The sequence below is a fragment of the Lygodium microphyllum genome, chromosome 23, assembly GCF_053477565.2.
Source record: "Lygodium microphyllum isolate KBCC chromosome 23, Lygodium_microphyllum_v1.1.10, whole genome shotgun sequence".
In the NCBI taxonomy this organism is placed as follows: domain Eukaryota; kingdom Viridiplantae; phylum Streptophyta; class Polypodiopsida; order Schizaeales; family Lygodiaceae; genus Lygodium; species Lygodium microphyllum.
The window spans coordinates 126904600-126921955 of NC_141157.1; the positions used below are offsets into that span (position 1 = coordinate 126904600).

Genomic DNA, 17356 nt, shown 5'->3' on the forward strand with positions numbered 1-17356 from the left:
ATTATGGGTTTATGAATTATGTAGATAAATCCTTGTGTGAATGGGGTGTGGGAATTTAAAAGATTTTAAGTTTAATCCTTGATAAGGGATGTATGGGGGGGAAAAGGAACTATCTAGCTATGTGAGATGGAGGCAAGGATTTGAGACGAATCAAATCATACTTTGCATGTAAATAGTGAGATTATCCCTTTGGCTTGCTAGCTAAGTTGGATGAGATGAGTATAAGGAGAATTGATATATTAATGGTGATATGGGGTCCTTGCATGAATGTAGCATTGTGTTGCCATGTGAAGGACTTCTATGGCCAAAAACAATGATCAAATACGTAGAAATGCATCATTTGATTGATAGTGGGGTATGCTAATAGGCCACCATCATGATGTGATGCATTTCTATCATCCTTTCTTGATCATTAGACTAGACCTCCTCTCTTTCATATCTATTAAGTTTCTTATGAAACCTTTGAAAAAGTAGATATTTTTGGGCCCTTTGACATGGGTAGGTATACTAGAGATGGGGTCTTCAACCACAAGGAAGAACTACAAGTATGGATTGGAGGTTACAATCACAAGCTTTTATTGGGGCTATCTTGAAAATTCATATGGATTCTTTATGTTTTAGTATATCACTTGTTTCTATGGTGAAGCTCGAGACGACGCTATGCCTAAAGTTGGAAAATCCATTGGTTTCTAGAGATCCTTTCATAAAGGGGAGGCTCTCAATCATCACAAAATTCTTTAAAATTTGATCCCAAGCCATGGTCTTGGTCTTGAAAGGAAAATCTACGTTTTATGTTGTGTAACTAGATCCATGGGTCTAGAAAATCCATGTAATGGGTGTTTCTTATATGGGATGTATTCACCTTTTCAAATATAGAAACTTTTACTCACATGAGAGCCCCTCCAAATCTCCCTAGAGGTGTAATTGATATCATTTCTTGTCTTGAGCTAGTCTAAAATATGTCCCTTGTATATTTTATTGTATCTAGTACTCAAGGTCATTACCTTGTATCTTATCTGGGCTCTTGCACCCATGATTTATGCCATGATTATCTATGGTTGTTATGCATGGTTCCCAATATAGGAGTTTGCCCTCCAGTAGATGGCTCTTGTATAGGGTTGCAAAAGTATACAAGATTGTGCACTCTAGTGTTTATGTGTGTATCAATGGAAGAATAAGGAGATTGTAATGAGGGTCTCATGCTCCTTTGTGCAAATTCTTGAGTTTCTATTATATTATGAGCTTTGGTTTTTAGAGTTTTTTGTTTCCTTATGTGGGTGGGTAGCTATAAATGTTTAGTTGTTCATCTCTATCAACTTCTAACAACATTTAAAATATTGATATGATGTTTGGATATTCAACTCCGATTATCATGAAAAAACTCAACGTAAAGTAGTGTGACATTGTGTTTAAAGGAATATAAATATTGCCTTCAAAATTCACAAAAGGGGTATATAAAATGGTGCAAACTTTTTAAAAAGGGGTTTTAAAAATACCATTTGAACGCACGTTATATAGAGGGTTAACCCAAGGTGGACTCCTCGGGTCTGAGGCATGCTTATGCTTTTATGGCTGCGAGCTACAATGGTTGGATATGTCATGCTTTTGTCTGCTAGGCTTGTCCGTGTGGGAGCTTTTGCATCCATGGTTGATGCCTTTCTGTTCTCCCCTTCTAGTTTGGAAGAGTCCCCTTTGCAGTATGCTATGACGACTTCCAGCTCTTCTAGTCATACAGACAGTCCTCTTGATGAGCATGTTCTCTCTTATGAGAGTTCCCCCGATTCTTTGAGCTCCTTGGATGTATTGGACAGCCCTACTCATGCTATTATAGAGCAATTGTCCTCTTCTACAAGTTTTACAAGTTCTGTTTGCTTTCATTGTGGAAAGGCAGGGCATGTTAAGTGTAAATGCTTCAAGTGGATTAGAGAGCAGAAAAGATTGCGCCGAACTAGACATGAGAGCAGAGTCAGTGATACAGTAGGTGAGATCACTATTGATAGTGGCATGGTGCATGTAGTTACCCATGATGATGCAGCTGAGCCTAGACTCATGGCATCGTGTTACCCTGCAGATTATTTGCTCAGTGATACGGCCTATACCTTTGATTGGCTTTTAGACAGTATGGCAACTTGTCATGTTACTTCGCATAGAGCTTGGTTCTCTTCTTACAGGGAGGTTGACGGATGTGTTTATTTGGGCCTTGAGTAGGATTGTCATGGTATTGGTACAGGGGATATACACTTGGTTTTGCCAAATGGGACTTCTCTTATGCTCCGTGATGTCTTGCATATACCTACGCTCAATAAGAACCTGATCTCTGTCAGTCAGTTGCATGGTGCAAGATATTATGTCTCTCTTGGGGATACTTCATGGAAAATCGGTTTGGTTGCTTGGTATTGGCCAGAGGTGCTAGATATGGCAGTGATTATGTAGTGCATGTCTCTCATGTGGGAGATTCTATGGTTGCAGTTACGCAGATACCACATGCATTGTTATGGCATTGTCGCCTAGGCTATGTACAACACACTGAGATGGATGCTTTATGTGATATGGGCTTATTGCCTGCTCTTCCCCATGCTACTTGCCCTCATTGTACTCATGCTCCGTGTAGAGCCTCTTTGGCTTATGGCGATCGTCTAAGGCATGCTCCTCTAGATCTAGTCCATGTTGCAGTATATGGGCCTATGCCTTCCCATTCACTTAGTGGAGCATCATATTTTGTGACCTTCATGGATCATACTACCCATCGTGTTTGGGCTTACCCTTTGGTATGGATTGAGGATGCTGTTACTATGCTTGACAGGTTTATGGATTCTGTTGGTAGCAGGCCTAGATGCTTGCAGATAGATTATGAGAGTCATGCTATCTCTCCCAGCTTATGAATCTCTTGTTAGCAATATGGCATTGATTTCTTATGCCCACAGTATTATGGGATTGCTCATGGCATGTGCTTGACTTTACAGGCAAAGGTTGTTGCTATGCTTACCACAACTGGATTGTCTTATGGCTTTTGGGCTGAGGCCCTTATGACGGCAGTCTACTTGGTTAACAAGACGATGTGCTTGACTTTGGACGGTATTACACCGCATGAGGCATGGAGTGGTATGAGATCCTCCTATGATCACTTGAGGATATTTGTCTGCCAGGCCACTGTCAGTATGCCACATGAGCCTATGTCATGCAGATGTCTTCTCCTTAGTTATGGAGATGGTGACTTTATTGCTTACAGGTTTTGGGATTTGGATGGCCAGCAGGTTCTAGGTAGCCGCCATGCTGTCTTTTATGAGACGCAGACACCTCTCAGGCCTCTTGATGCGTGTTGAGTGCACTTTATGGCTGATTCTACAACCATATGTCAGTCTTCCGCTTCGCTGAGGCCGCATACTATCTTGAGACCTTGTCTGTCCGGGATGCTGGCCCTCTTTCAATGATCGACTTTGGAGAGTTTGGATGCTCTCCGTTGTCTTGTATGCGCCACACTGATGCTATGCACTACTCTGATGATGATGATGTATAACCTTGCACTCATGAGCTGTGTTGGATTGCTCCGTTGTATGGAGCTGCAGGATCACTTGCCTCTTGGATGTCTTGGACTTTGAGATTCCCGACACTTATTGCACATCTCACTTTTCTATTGGGCTTTGGGTGAGATGTCATGATTCCTCACCTTGTCTCTTTTCTTTTGTTTTGTTTTTTCACTTCCTGGCCCATTGGCCTCTTAGTGGGAGGTTGTTGGGGTAAAAGGCCCTTGGGCCTACCCGTGTACAGTGACTGCCCATATTCTTTATTCATATATATATGAAAGTGCAATAAGGCTATCATAACATTGTTGATAGCACCTACATTGTGTGTGCTCTTCTCTCTCATGTCTCCTATATCCCTTTCAGAATGACACAAGGAGCAATGCAATGGACTACCTCCCTTAAGGCGTGGCACAACATGGAAACAACTGTGCCACCATGCCTTGACCCCAACAAGGCAACAACTTGGGATCACGCCTACAAAGCTTAGCATGCAAAGCTATAAGTGCCATGCCACTTCAAGTTAGGACTATGAAGTCTCCACTCCTCAAATGTAATTGAGTCGAGGGTAGACTGGAATGCAAAAGAATAAAAAAAACTACGTCTAGATAGGTAGACCTTGGCTAGCTTGATAGAATAAGCTATGTTAAGAGCCCTAAGTCATAGTGCGGCAGACATCAACTAGCTTGATAGAAAAGGTTATGTAAAGACACCACTAATGAGTCAAGTCTTAAACTGGTAGACACTGACTAGCTTGATAGCATAAGCTATGTTAAGACCTCGGAATGAGTTAAGAAACCACTCTTAGATTGCTAAGGATAGCAATTCATTAAGTAAGAGTGAGTGTAAGGGTATGGGCTTTGTAGGTATACCATGGCATTAGAGCAAGAAACACCTATATAGGGAGTAGTAGTGACTCTCAGCTTTGCTTGGTTTCCACTCTATGTGTGATTCCCTATACTCAGTGGTGGTGAACCCTCGCATGTGCAACATCATGAGGGTGCAGTCCTGAAATGTGCCTCAATGTTGTATCTTTCAATATCATGAATGCAAAGTTTTCTTATTGATATATATTGTGTGCCATTTTGATATGCCTTTTGTGCCTCATGACAGGTTATGACTTGAAGGCTATGGGAGAACACTTTCTTTAAAGAGGAAGATGCGCTATGTCACTGGCTCAAAATCACATACAAGAAGAAAGACCTACGACTCAAAATGATTGAGTAGACAAAGAAGACCATCAAGATGCTAAGGAAGACCCAACAAGGAGAAGATGTGCTAGATGATCTCAAAGAGAAGGCTGAAGAGTTGGATGAAGACCTGGATGAGGTTGACTACCAGTTGATCATGGTGCGAGAGAGAGCCAGACTGTAGCAAGTGAAGACGGCCCAAGACCTTGACACGGAGCTACAAGAGAGAATCATGTTGAGGTGGGACTAGGAGACTGCCTCTGGATCTGAAGAAGCCAAAGAGAGGGCCGAACTATGCTCGAAGCAGATGCAAGCTAAAAGAGTCCAAGAGCTGAAGAATGGAGTGAAGTCAACCACAGAAGAACCAAAGAGCCAAGAGAAGTAGAAACAAGTGAAAGAAGAAGAAGAAATATGGTTGAACAAAGATGAATACAAGGGGGAGGATGAGCTCGACAATGACCGTGGAACGCCTCGCTCCCAAGAAGAAGCTGATGGCTACTACCCCGACTACTACCCGGAAGGCTATTACCCTGAAGATCAATACTTTGATCACGAATACCCTCCTGAAGGAGATGGATACTACTATCCTGAAGATGTTCCCATCAAGTACCACTGGGAAGGAGAATACTTCTACACCGACTACCCCTATCCCGAAGAATGCCTGGTGCACAGATCGGTCGCTGTATGCTCGCGTAGTGAATGCCGGAAGGTCCCCAAGAACAATGAGCTCTACTTTTTGCACAAGTTACAAGGTAAAAAGCATGAACGACAAGAGCAAGAGACCAATTGGGTGCAATCTCCCCCCATGCCTTGTGCGAGCACTTCACAAAGCATGTATTTTATGTATATTTCTTCTTCATGCTCAATAATAGCCCAATTTACAAAAATATAACAAGCTTTTAGCTTTTGAGTTTTCTTTTATAAAAAATAGGAATAAAGCTAATGGACGATGCCCAAAGAGTCTGGCACGCTCAATACAATGTCCAAATAGAAATAACATATCCGTGCGCCCATGCGCATACAAAATAATAATAAATAATTGATGCCTCAATAAATAGGCATGACAAAATATAGGCATGGCGCCTATCAAAATATAATCCATAGATCGAATACTCGCTATCCTCCAATGCTTTCCTCTGCCACTGCTGCTATCTCTACACATCAACTGAAGCATTCACAATCGTTAGTAAAATAATACAATTAAATCGACAAAAGTGAATACCTAGCAGTCTTCAGCTACATAAATAAATCAACTGGTTAGAAATAAATCCTAACCTTAATTTATTACGAGTGCGCACTCTAAACTCATAAACGTTTATTAATTTAATATGCATTTTGCGGAATCACTCGCTATGGAATCACCCATGTACACACTAAATTAATGAAATGCCCGAAAAGGACAGGCGTCCCCATCAACTTCTCGCACAAAGAATCCACTTTGTGTATGAGCCCCGGTCATCAAAGTTTACGGAATCCACCGTAAAACCTCACGGAATCCACCGTGGAATATGCCTCCTGGCATCATACCCCCGGGGTGGGATAGCAATTGACCTCAATTGCTATTAGCTCAATGTGGAGCTAACAGAGTGGGGAAAGCATTTAAGTCTCTAGCGTGCATCCATTGTGCTTCCTCTACAGGATGGTTCTTAAATTTAACTAGATATCTAGAATACCTTCGGCCAGTTCTAGTGGTCATAAAGTCAATGTCTATGATAGCTTCGGGTTCAAGTATTTCAGTCTCTTCCTCTAATAAAGGTGGGTTTTCATAAACAGGGTGTACAGGTAATTGGCCTCTAAATGGTCTCAATAAACTAATGTGAAATGTGTTGTGAATTTTCCAATGAGGTGGTAATTCTAACTTGAATGCATTGTCATTAATTTTATGAATGATCCTAAATGGTCCATAGAATCTAGGAGCTAATTTCACAAGTGGATGTCTATCTACACTTTGCAGTCTACGTTTTTCTATTCTCAACCAAACATAATCATCAACTTTGAAATTCATTGCTTGTCTTTTCTTGTTGGCTTGTTTGGTATATGATTGCTGAGCTTTAGCAATCATATCTTTAACCTCATCAAAAATAGTGTTATGCATACTAGCAATATCATCAGCACTTTGAATTCTATTTGACAAAGATGCAACAGGTGTAGATAATCTATATCCATAAATGACTTCAAACGGTGCTTTCTTTGTAGATGTGTGTGGTATATTGTTATATGCAAACTGTAATAAATGTAAATGTGTGTCCCATGTATGTGGTTTAGAAATAGTATATGCACGTAAAAGATCTAGAATTGTGCTGTTAGTGGCTTCTGTTTGTCCATTAGTTTCTGGATGAAATGCAGATGAGAAATCAATCTTTGTGCCTAGGTTAGCAAACAGAGTAATCCGAAAGTTGTTATAAAATCTAGAATCACAATCTGAAATAATAACTTTTGGCAATCCATGGTTAGTAAAAACAGTTTTCAAAAACAATTGTGCTGCTTGTGATGCTGTTAAAGTTTTCTTACATGGAATGAAATATGCTTGTTTACTAAATCTATCTACAACTGTCCAAATCATATCATGGTTAGATTTAGTATTAGGTAAATCAGTAATGAAATCCATAGAAATTTGTTCCCAAGGTTTAGATGGAATAGACAAAGGCATAAGTAATCCATACTGTTTACCATGATGTCTCTTAACTCTTTGACAAATCAAACATTCAGAAAGAAAGTTAGATACATCAATGTCCATATGCGGCCAATAAAAATCTTCACTTAACGTTCGTAAAGTAGATATGATACCTCTATGACCTTGATATGGAGGACAATGAATCTCATTCAAAACAAAAGATCGGAATGGAATTGTAACACACAATCTCTTTTCATAAAACATAAATCCATCATTATATGACAATGAATCAATAGGAATCAAATTATTTTGAACTAATTTATTCCAATTAGCATGAAAAGTAATATCCTGATGATATGTATCTTTCATAGCAATCAAAGAATCAAAAGATATGACAGAACTATTATGAATGGCAGGTCTTCTACTCAATGCATCAGCCACTACATTTTCTTTTCCGGGTTGGTATTGAATGATATGATGAAAACTTTGAATAAAGGAGGCCCATTTGATATGTCGGTCAGAGATTTGAGGTTGGCTAAGTAAATGTCTAATACTTTGCTGGTCGGTCTTAATCATAAATTCTGAACCCATTAAGTAGTGTTTCCACTGTCTTAATGCTTGTACAACTGCTAATAGTTCTTTGTCATATGTGGAATATTTCAGTTCAGAAGGTTTCAGCTTACAACTAGAATAGGCTATAGGATGATTGTCTTGCATAAGTACAGCTCCTATTCCTGATCCACTAGCATCGGTCACTACTAGAAAGAATGGTCTATTAAAATCAGGCAACTGTAGAACAGGGGCATGTGTTAATGCATGTTTCAATAAGTCAAAGGATTTCTGTTGATTTTCGATCCAATGATAAACAATTCCTTTCTTCAGAAGTTTGGTTAATGGTAAAGCAAGTAATGAAAAATTACGTACAAACTTCCTATAGAAACTAGCAAGACCAAGGAATGAGCGTAACTCATGCACGTTTTTAGGTACAGGCCAATTCAATATTGAATCAATTTTCTTAGGATCAACTTTAATTCCATCAGATGATACAATATGACCTAAATACTCAATTTTTGTTTTAAAGAATTCACTCTTTTCAGGATTTGCATACAGTTGATTTTCTTTCAATAACTGAAAAACCAATGACAAATGCGCATAATGTTCTTTCTCATTTTGACTAAACACCAAAATATCATCAAAGAAGACAATTACACAATACTGATATTTCAGAAATATACGGTTCATCATTCTACTAAACGTAGCAGGTGCATTAGTCAATCCAAATGGCAAGACTAAAAATTCGTAATGACCAAACTGTGTTCTAAATGCTGTCTTGAATATGTCAGACTTATCTAGTCTCACCTGATGATAACCAGACTTAAGGTCAATTTTACTAAATATAGCAGATCCTTGCAGTTTGTCCATAAGGTCATCAACTCTATGAATGGGATACCTATTCTTTACAGTGATCTTATTTAAAGCTCGGTAGTCAATGCACATATGATAAGTATTATTATTTTTCTTGACTAACAGAACAGGTGCACCGAATGGAGAACTGCTAGGTCGAATCAATCCTCTATTTAGTAATTCCTCAACTTGACTCTGAATTTCTTTTTGCTCTATCTGGTTGTGCCTATATGGTGCTTTGCAAGGTGGTTGTGTGCCAGGGATCAAATCTATCTTGTGGTCTTCTGGACGTGAAGAAGGTAAACCAGGTGGTAGGTCTTCTGCAAAACAGTCCTTAAAATATGCAAGAAATTCTTTATGCCTAGGGTGCATATGATTTTCTTTTACTTGCAATTCATTCACCCAAATGAAATAGGATTTACTACTCTTGCGTAATGCACGTTTAGCTTGAGTATGCGAAAGCAGTGGAAAAACATTAGATGCATGCATACCATATAATGTAATAGATTTTCCTTGAAAATTAATATTCATTGAGTGTGTGGAATAATCTATATCTGGGTTATGCTGGTGATGCCAAGGCATACCTAAAATAATGTCACTCGACTGTAATGGAACAACTAAGAAATTTCTTCTTTCAGTGTATTGACCAATTTGAATCTCTAAGTCTTGCACTTCCTGTGTACCATTATACCTAATGCCTAAAAATGCAGCTTTTATGCGATAATGCATAGGTACAGTCTGTAATTTCAATTCGTTTACTAATTTTGCTGAAATAAAAACATGAGTGCTACCGTCATCATGCAAAATAGTCTTTTCCTTTCCATACACCAAACATTTCATAATTAATAATGAATGTGGAGTAGGCATACCTGGTAAAGTATCGGAAGTAGTAGTAATGTCGTCCTCATCTTCAGTGAAATCAGGCATATCTTCATGTTCATCTTCGTCCATTGCTCCAAGGTAGTTGATATGAGCTGGTGGCTTCTTTGAATGACAATTTGCTGCTAGATGTCCAGGCTGGTGGCATTTATAGCATACTATTGACTTGGCTTTGGTTACATTATTTGCAATGACGGGAAGTCTAGGTACATTAGGATTTGGCTGTGGTAGGCTTAGGGTTTTGATTGACATTGGATGGTAATGCATATGATTTTGCCCAATTTTTGCAGAAAGATGATGAAGAGAAACGACCTGGATTAAATCTTCTAAAATTGGAATTGAATTGTTTAGATCCATAATTACCATTGGTTTGGAATTGCTGTGGACATCTGTCTCTACCTCGTAGCTTATCTTCAGTGTCGTGAGCTAGTGAAATGGCATCTTCAAGAGTAGCAGGCTTGAACATGTTAACTTCAGCGTAGTAATGTCCAAGGAGTCCAGACATATACTTGCGCTTATGTGTCACTTCTGGTACGTCTTCAAGCATGCGTAACTGGAGTAGTGCATTCCAAAAACGCTCTGTATACTGAGGAATAGGCTCACGATCTCGTTGTTGGAGAAGATCCCATTGCTTAATAGCTTTCTCATGAAATTGCAGTGGAAGGAAATTCTGCATGAACTTCTTCTTGAAATCTTCCCAAGTAGCAGGACAATCTATGCTCTTGCGTACTACAGTCCACCAAAGAGATGCTCTGTCTACTAAATGATTAGTAACACACTTGATTTTATCTTTTTCTGCATAGGTTTCTTCATGGAAATAGTCGTCAAACTGACTAATGAATGCTAGAACAGTTTTTCCTTCTCGTATGCCATTGAAAGTACGGAATTTGAAACTTCTTTTACTTATCTTTGATTCCTTGCGAATGGTTTGAGCTTCGAGAGTTGCGTCGATGGTACGTCGAATCAGATCTTCAGCTTGAGGTTCTTCTTTGTCGGTAGATGCTCTTTGTAAATTTGCCAGTTGAGCTTGCAATGCTTGCCTAGCCCTTTGTTCTTCTTCCAATTGCATCATAATTAAGTCCAGCTTTTGCTCCATTGTAGGCTCAGGTAGGTCGCCTTCAGCCATAAGATCATCCATATGTGGTTCCGTCATCCTGCAAAACTAAAAAGACATTTCTCACTCAAAATCAGATTAGCGGGATGAGCGTAGCTCAAGTTCGGGAATACAAGGCTTATGTGTTTTTGGGTATAGCTTTCTCAATCTTCTGAAAATCTGTGATTTATCCTTCTTCGTATGCTGAAAATGCTTCAGCAAACCTACGTATGGGTAGAGTACCTTCCAATGAACAACTTTGCAGTTCAGAGTTTCTGCGCAGGAACAGTCCTTCTAGGAGTTTTGAGCATAAGTCAGTTCTGACTCCAGTTGACTAGTCTGACTTGCAGAGTTGCAGACTTATGTGACTTGCAGAGTTACAGACTTGCAGAACTTATTCGATTTATGGAACTTGCAGAACTTGATCAGAAAATACTTGTAGAACTTGATTTTGTTGGGTGTGACCTGAAGTTTATGACTTGCAGGATTGATAACTTAGGTAACTAAGCTTAATTGATTAAGCTTAGAGCTTAATCAATGGAAAACGGTGCAAAACGTTGGGGGGGGCCGTTTTTTGAGCCGTCGCGCAGATTTCGGAGGCCTTTCGATACCTCGTGCTGACAATTGAAAGCTTAAAGCTTCTCTTAAGCTTCCTAAGCTTTAAAGCTTAAAGCTTGAAAAGTGGGAAACTGATGACTTATCTCTCTGTGTAGCCACGACTTGATGAAGGAGATGAAGAAGTGGTCCTCCGCCTCTGTAGCCCGGTCCTTCGCGATCTAATGACAGAAACAGGGGTTCTTGATCGCCAGAAGTCTGCATGTATCGACGGTTCGTGACGAGATTGACCGTAGAGCCCGATCGTTCCAGGAGCTCCGCCTTCACACGAGATGGGTAGCGATTGGAAGCTCTTGATCTCAGCTCCGCTCTGATACCACTGGTGCGCAGATCGGTCGCTGTATGCTCGCGTAGTGAATGCCGGAAGGTCCCCAAGAACAATGAACTCTACTTTTTGCACAAGTTACAAGGTAAAAAGCATGAACGACAAGAGCAAGAGACCAATTGGGTGCAATCTCCCCCCATGCCTTGTGTGAGCGCTTCACAAAGTATGTATTTTATGTATATTTCTTCTTCATGCTCAATAATAGCCCAATTTACAAAAATATAACAAGCTTTTAGCTTTTGAGTTTGCTTTTATAAAAAATAGGAATAAAGCTAATGGACGGTGCCCAAAGAGTCTGGCACGTTCAATACAATGTCCAAATAGAAATAACATATCCGTGCGCCCATGCGCATACAAAATAATAATAAATAATCGATCTCAATAAATAGGCATGACAAAATATAGGCATGGCGCCTATTAAAATATAATCCATAGATCAAATACTCGCTATCCTCCAATGCTTTCCTCCGCCACTGCTGCTATCTCTACACATCAACTGAAGCATATTAAGTGAATACCTAGCAGTCTTCAGCTACATAAATAAATCAACTGGTTAGAAATAAATCCTAACCTTAATTTATTACGAGTGCGCACTCTAAACTCATAAACGTTTATTAATTTAATATGCATTTTGCAGAATCACCCGCTATGGAATCACCCATGTACACACTAAATTAATGAAATGCCCGAAAAGGACAGGCGTCCCTATCAACTTCTCGCACAAAGAATCCACTTTGTGTATGAGCCCCGGTCATCAAAGTTTACGGAATCCACCGTAAAACTTCACGGAATCCACCGCGGAATATGCCTCCTGGCATCAATGCCAAACCAAAGAAGTTTCAAAAGAGGAAGAAATAATGGAATATTATGTGAAGGGAGAAGGATGGAAAATAGATGTGAGTTCAAAGGTAGAAAATAGATGTGAGTTCAAAGGTAGAAAATATTATGATGGAGTTAGGATACAAAAAAGAAGAGGAAGCAAGGTGGACATGTCAGAGGGATGAACCACTATATCCACAAGTTGTAGCCATGTTGGTTGAAGAACCAATGTTAGAAAAAGAGAAGGGGGAGGATGAGCTCGATCCTGATCTTGGAACACCTCTACCCATTGAGATTGAGGGTAGGGCTAGCTTGGCGCCCACATGCCAGGCACAGGATGCCTCTAATGAAGAAGTAGATGAAGAGATAGAGTTAGAATATGAGAATGGAAGGGCAAAAGCACCTGAGGCAAGGCATTCGCTATATGGAACTAACACTTTAACTTTAGATGATGATATAGGTGAAGAAAAAGAAAAGATAAAGGAGTTAGACAAGAAGAAAGAAGAAGAGGGGGAGGATGAGCTCAGCCTAGATCTTGGAACACCTTGACCTGGACAACCCCAACAACAAGAATCAACCAAACCCGCACAGTTCAATATGATAGGCTAGGAAAAGACTTGAAGGAGAGAATCATGAAAATATGGGATGAGATAGAAGATGATGATGGGAAAGAAGAAGAAAGAGATTTGTTAGATGGAGCCATAGAGAAGATCAAGGAAAAGATGAGACAAGAAAATAGAAGAAAAGAGATAGAAGAACAAGTAGAGTTAGCTAGGAAGAAGCTAGAAGAAGAATAGAAGCTATAGATCATGATAGAAGAAAACAAGTAGAAGAAAATAAGAAGAAGAAAGTTAGTAGAAAAAAGATTAAGCAAGAAGAAAAAGACAAAGAAAGCAAGTTGAAAGAACAAGTACGGAGAGCTAGGAAGCCAAAGGAAGAAGATATACTAGAGTAGGAAGAGCAAGAAAATATAGATCAAGGCAGGAAGGACAAAGAAAGAAAGATAGAAGACAAGAAAGAAGAAAAAGAGCAAGAGATAGAGGAGGAAAAGAAAGAGAATGAGATGAAGAAGAAGGCGAAACCAAACACCAAAAAACAGAGGCAAGGCCAATAGAGCCAGGATGAGAGATGAGAAGGAAGATGCCTTCAAAACCCCCCAAACTCAACTCATGGCTAAGGATAAAGCAACCCCAACTTTTGCTCTAAGGCCACATCCCATCCCAACCAGATTGGATCAAAGTAGGAACCGAGTGCACTTCAACAATGGAGTCATTGGCTACGCCTTTGAGCCCAAAGAGGCAAACCCTTATGAGCTTGGAAAGAAGAAGTTAGAGGACAAAACCTCAAAGAAGGGAGAGCATGAGGGAGTGCTTGCAATATGGTCCAGCCAAGATAACTTAGTGCCATGGAAGGGAACCTTGCTAGTTGAGCATTGGAGAACTCTCCAACTCACTCTTAAGGTGAATGTCTTTGGTCTATGGAACCCGTTGGGACCATACTCAATGCTAACAAAGATTGAGATCTTGGCACTCAGGCCACAAGTAGTGCAAGGAGCTGTCATCTTGATCCTATGGATCCGCGACACACCAAGCACCACACAAATGGGTGTCACCCCAAGAACTTCAAGGATACCTCTACTTTCGCAAACCAAAATCTGGTCTAAGTGTGACGACTTAGTCCATTCCTCACCAAGAACCTCAACTTCCCCGTCACACTTAGACCAAAATCTGGTCTAAGTGTGACGACTTAGTCCATTCCCCGCCAAGAACCTCAGCTTCAAATGAGGCTAAGAAGAGCCAAAGAGGTGCCATGCACCAAGAGCGCACCTTCTGTGCGAGAAGGCAAGCTGAACCAACCAGCTTGCTAAGTACAAAGCAAGCAAGAAAGATCCAACAAAGAGGCCAAAGAAAACAACCCGAGTACTTGACTTGGTGATGAGGGTGAAGCGTCTTGGAAAACAAACCAAGAGACCCAAGTCCCCAAGGCCAAAGACAACGGCACGAAGAAAGGGAGGCTCAGTGCAAGGAGCAACTCAATGGACTACCTCCCAAGTTAAGGCGTGGCACAGCATGGCAACAACTGCGCCACCATGCCTTGACCCCTATAGTGCGACAACTTGGGATTGCGCCTACAAAACTTGGCATACAAAGCTAGAAGCACCAAGCTACCTCAAGTTAGGACTATGAAGCCTCCACTCCTCAAATGTAATTGAGTCGAGGGTGGATTGGAATGTAAAAACAATAAAAGAACTAAGTCTAGATGGGTAGACCCTGGCCAACTTGATAGCATAAGTTGTGTTAAGACCCCAAGTCATAGTGTGGTAGACACTGACCAGCTTGATAGAAAAGGATGCGTTAAGACCACGCTCAGGAGTTAGTCCTAGACCGATAGACACTGACCAACTTGATAGTATAAGCCGTGTTAAGACCCTAGAATGAGTCAAGAAACCACCCTTAATTGCTAAGGACAACAATTCATTAAGCGAGGGTGAGTATAAGGGTATAGGCTTTGTAGCCATACTATGATGTAGGAGCCATGAACATCTATATAGGGAGTAGTTGTGACTCTGAGCTCAGCTTGGTTTCCACTCTACGTGCGATTCCCTATACGTAGTGGTGAACCCTCATATGTGCGGTGTAATGAGGGTGTAGAGATGCCCCTCAATGTTGTATCTTTCGATATCATGAATACAAGGATTCCTTATTGATATGTCTTGTGTACCATTCCACTATGCTTTTTTGTGCTTCATGACAAGTTTTAACATGAAGTCTGTGACGATCTTTAGATGCATGAGAGATCGAGAGAGATTAGAAATTATTGTATTACTAATATAACATAATAATACTAATAATATAGTACTTGGATATTGTATAATATAAATATAACGTAATAATACTAATAATGTAGTACTTGGATATTGTATTATGACTAATATAATATAATAATACCGCTGCTACCTCTACTTCGTGCGGCGGCTGGATCATTGACCATGGCGAACGAGCACGAAGAACAGGACTCAAGCAAATGGCTGTGGCAGCCACCCCCGTCCCATCATCAGGCTCCACGACAGGAACCCTTCTACAGCCCGGGGTTCGAGCCGTCTGCTCCTCCACTGGATTCCCTCGACTTCGACCATGCTCTGACCAGCGGCGGCGAGGACCCGGCCCCTCGCCCCTACTCTCCTTTCTCCTCTCAACATGAGACCCCCACCCGCCCCATCGACCTCCTCGCAGATGCCTTGTGCAGGGTCTGGCGCACCTCACACACCATCCTCCGCTTCGACATCCGCCGTGCCATTCGCGTCCAGGGGCCAGTCATCCAGTCCCGAGAGCTCCAGAGACGGCAGCAGGCGCAGCATACAGGGCAGCGCCAGCGTGCAGAGGGATATAGGAATGAACGGGACTCAGATGCCCCTTCGCAGGGTTGGCTGCAGGGCATCCATGGTGGCGGTGTGCAGCTGAAGCTAATGCGGGTGTGTTTTTTCAGTCTGTGATATATTGTTGTTTCTGAGCTCCAGATAAATGACCATGGCTGAGTGTGTCCACGGATGTTTGGCCCTGAAAACAATGACAATGACTGGACCCGGGCGAAGCTGTCCGTACAATAAAAGAGTGTGAATTAGGAAAGCTTGATGAGTTGAGACAATATGCACACATGCATGTGTATGTCTTAGTCTTGTAGGAGAAAAGCCGCTTGTCGCCATTAGGAGTCTCTACCCAAATAGAACTCATTTTCACTCGAATTATAAAGCTTTAGGAGAAATTGTTTGGGGAAAGGTGACCAACAAAGCCATTGTTAAGAAAACATAGAAAGGATCAGATTGACTTAGAAGAAAGTGCATAATTCAGGTATGTATTTTCATTATTACCTTTTAGGACCATTTTTTTGCAGAAAATAGGAAAATTTTGATGTTCTTAATCGAGATCATCTCAAATCTCAAAGTTTGTTTATTTATGCTGAAATGTTCACGAAAAGTATTTCAATACTTGCCTTTATGAGGGATGTGAGCTGCTCAAGCCCTTCCCTCACCCATGGTGTCAAGTCGTGTTGGAGAGCAGGTTGATATTGCACCAACCCTTGCCCGTGAACCCTGTGCCTCGCGCTTTCACGCCTTGTAAATGCTTCCTTGCCTTTGTGCCATCATGCAATACAACCTTGGGCCCTCAAGGTGACATGCAACAGCACCGTGTGTTTCTTGGGGCATTCCTGTTCAAGGTGATCCCATTCCTTGAAGGTCCAAGCGAACGAAGACGGATGATGCGGCGTGCTTGGATTGCGCCTTCTGTGCAAAGAGACATGCCACCTTCGCAAGATGGCAGTATGGGCCCTTTTTCAAGGAGACAGCTCGAAGTGCCAACATGATTATTTGGGTAATCAAGGCCCACCTCAAGAAAGCTCGTGCCAAAAGGAAGATTTGGGCAACTAAGGCCCAACCCTTTTCAAGGGGGGGTGCGACTTCAAAGCGCACCCCTTGGAAGATAATGAGGCATGCGGCTACCCCGCAGTGGTCAAATGTTGCCTCATGCAGGTGGAGAGATGCGGCCACTCCAACGTGGTCAAATGCTCTCTTTTACCTTGAACACGAATTGGCAGATGAGGCCAATTGGGGCCATACTTTGTAGGGTGCCACCTCCTGGGCCCTTGCCTTCATGGTGTGGGATGCTCCCTATTGAGCTTCCCGCCTTGCCTCCAAATCCATTGGCATGGTCGACGCACTCATATTGCCATGACCTTATGTTAGGGAAAGTGCGCATGGCTTGCCTTAACCAAGTTACCCTCCACTTTGTGCTTCTAAATTTGGTTAGGAGGTGGATGGATTGAAGTGCACAATAAAAGAGTCTTCCTAGTCAGTGTCCCTGGGCCACTCCACACTTGTAATTAAGTCAATGGGTGGTT

General features: G+C 41.3%; 1 protein-coding gene across 1 annotated transcript in view; it reads left to right on the forward strand.

Moving 5' to 3' along the window:
* The first annotated feature begins 15411 nt into the window (after nucleotides 1-15411).
* The window catches only part of LOC148016723 (uncharacterized), a 35726-nt gene continuing 33781 nt past the window's right edge, over nucleotides 15412-17356 (forward strand). The window contains exon 1 of the mRNA XM_087664578.1: nucleotides 15412-15932. Coding sequence (XP_087520704.1) covers nucleotides 15450-15932 — 483 coding nt within the window. The 5' untranslated portion in view covers nucleotides 15412-15449. The remainder of the gene's footprint in view (nucleotides 15933-17356) is intronic.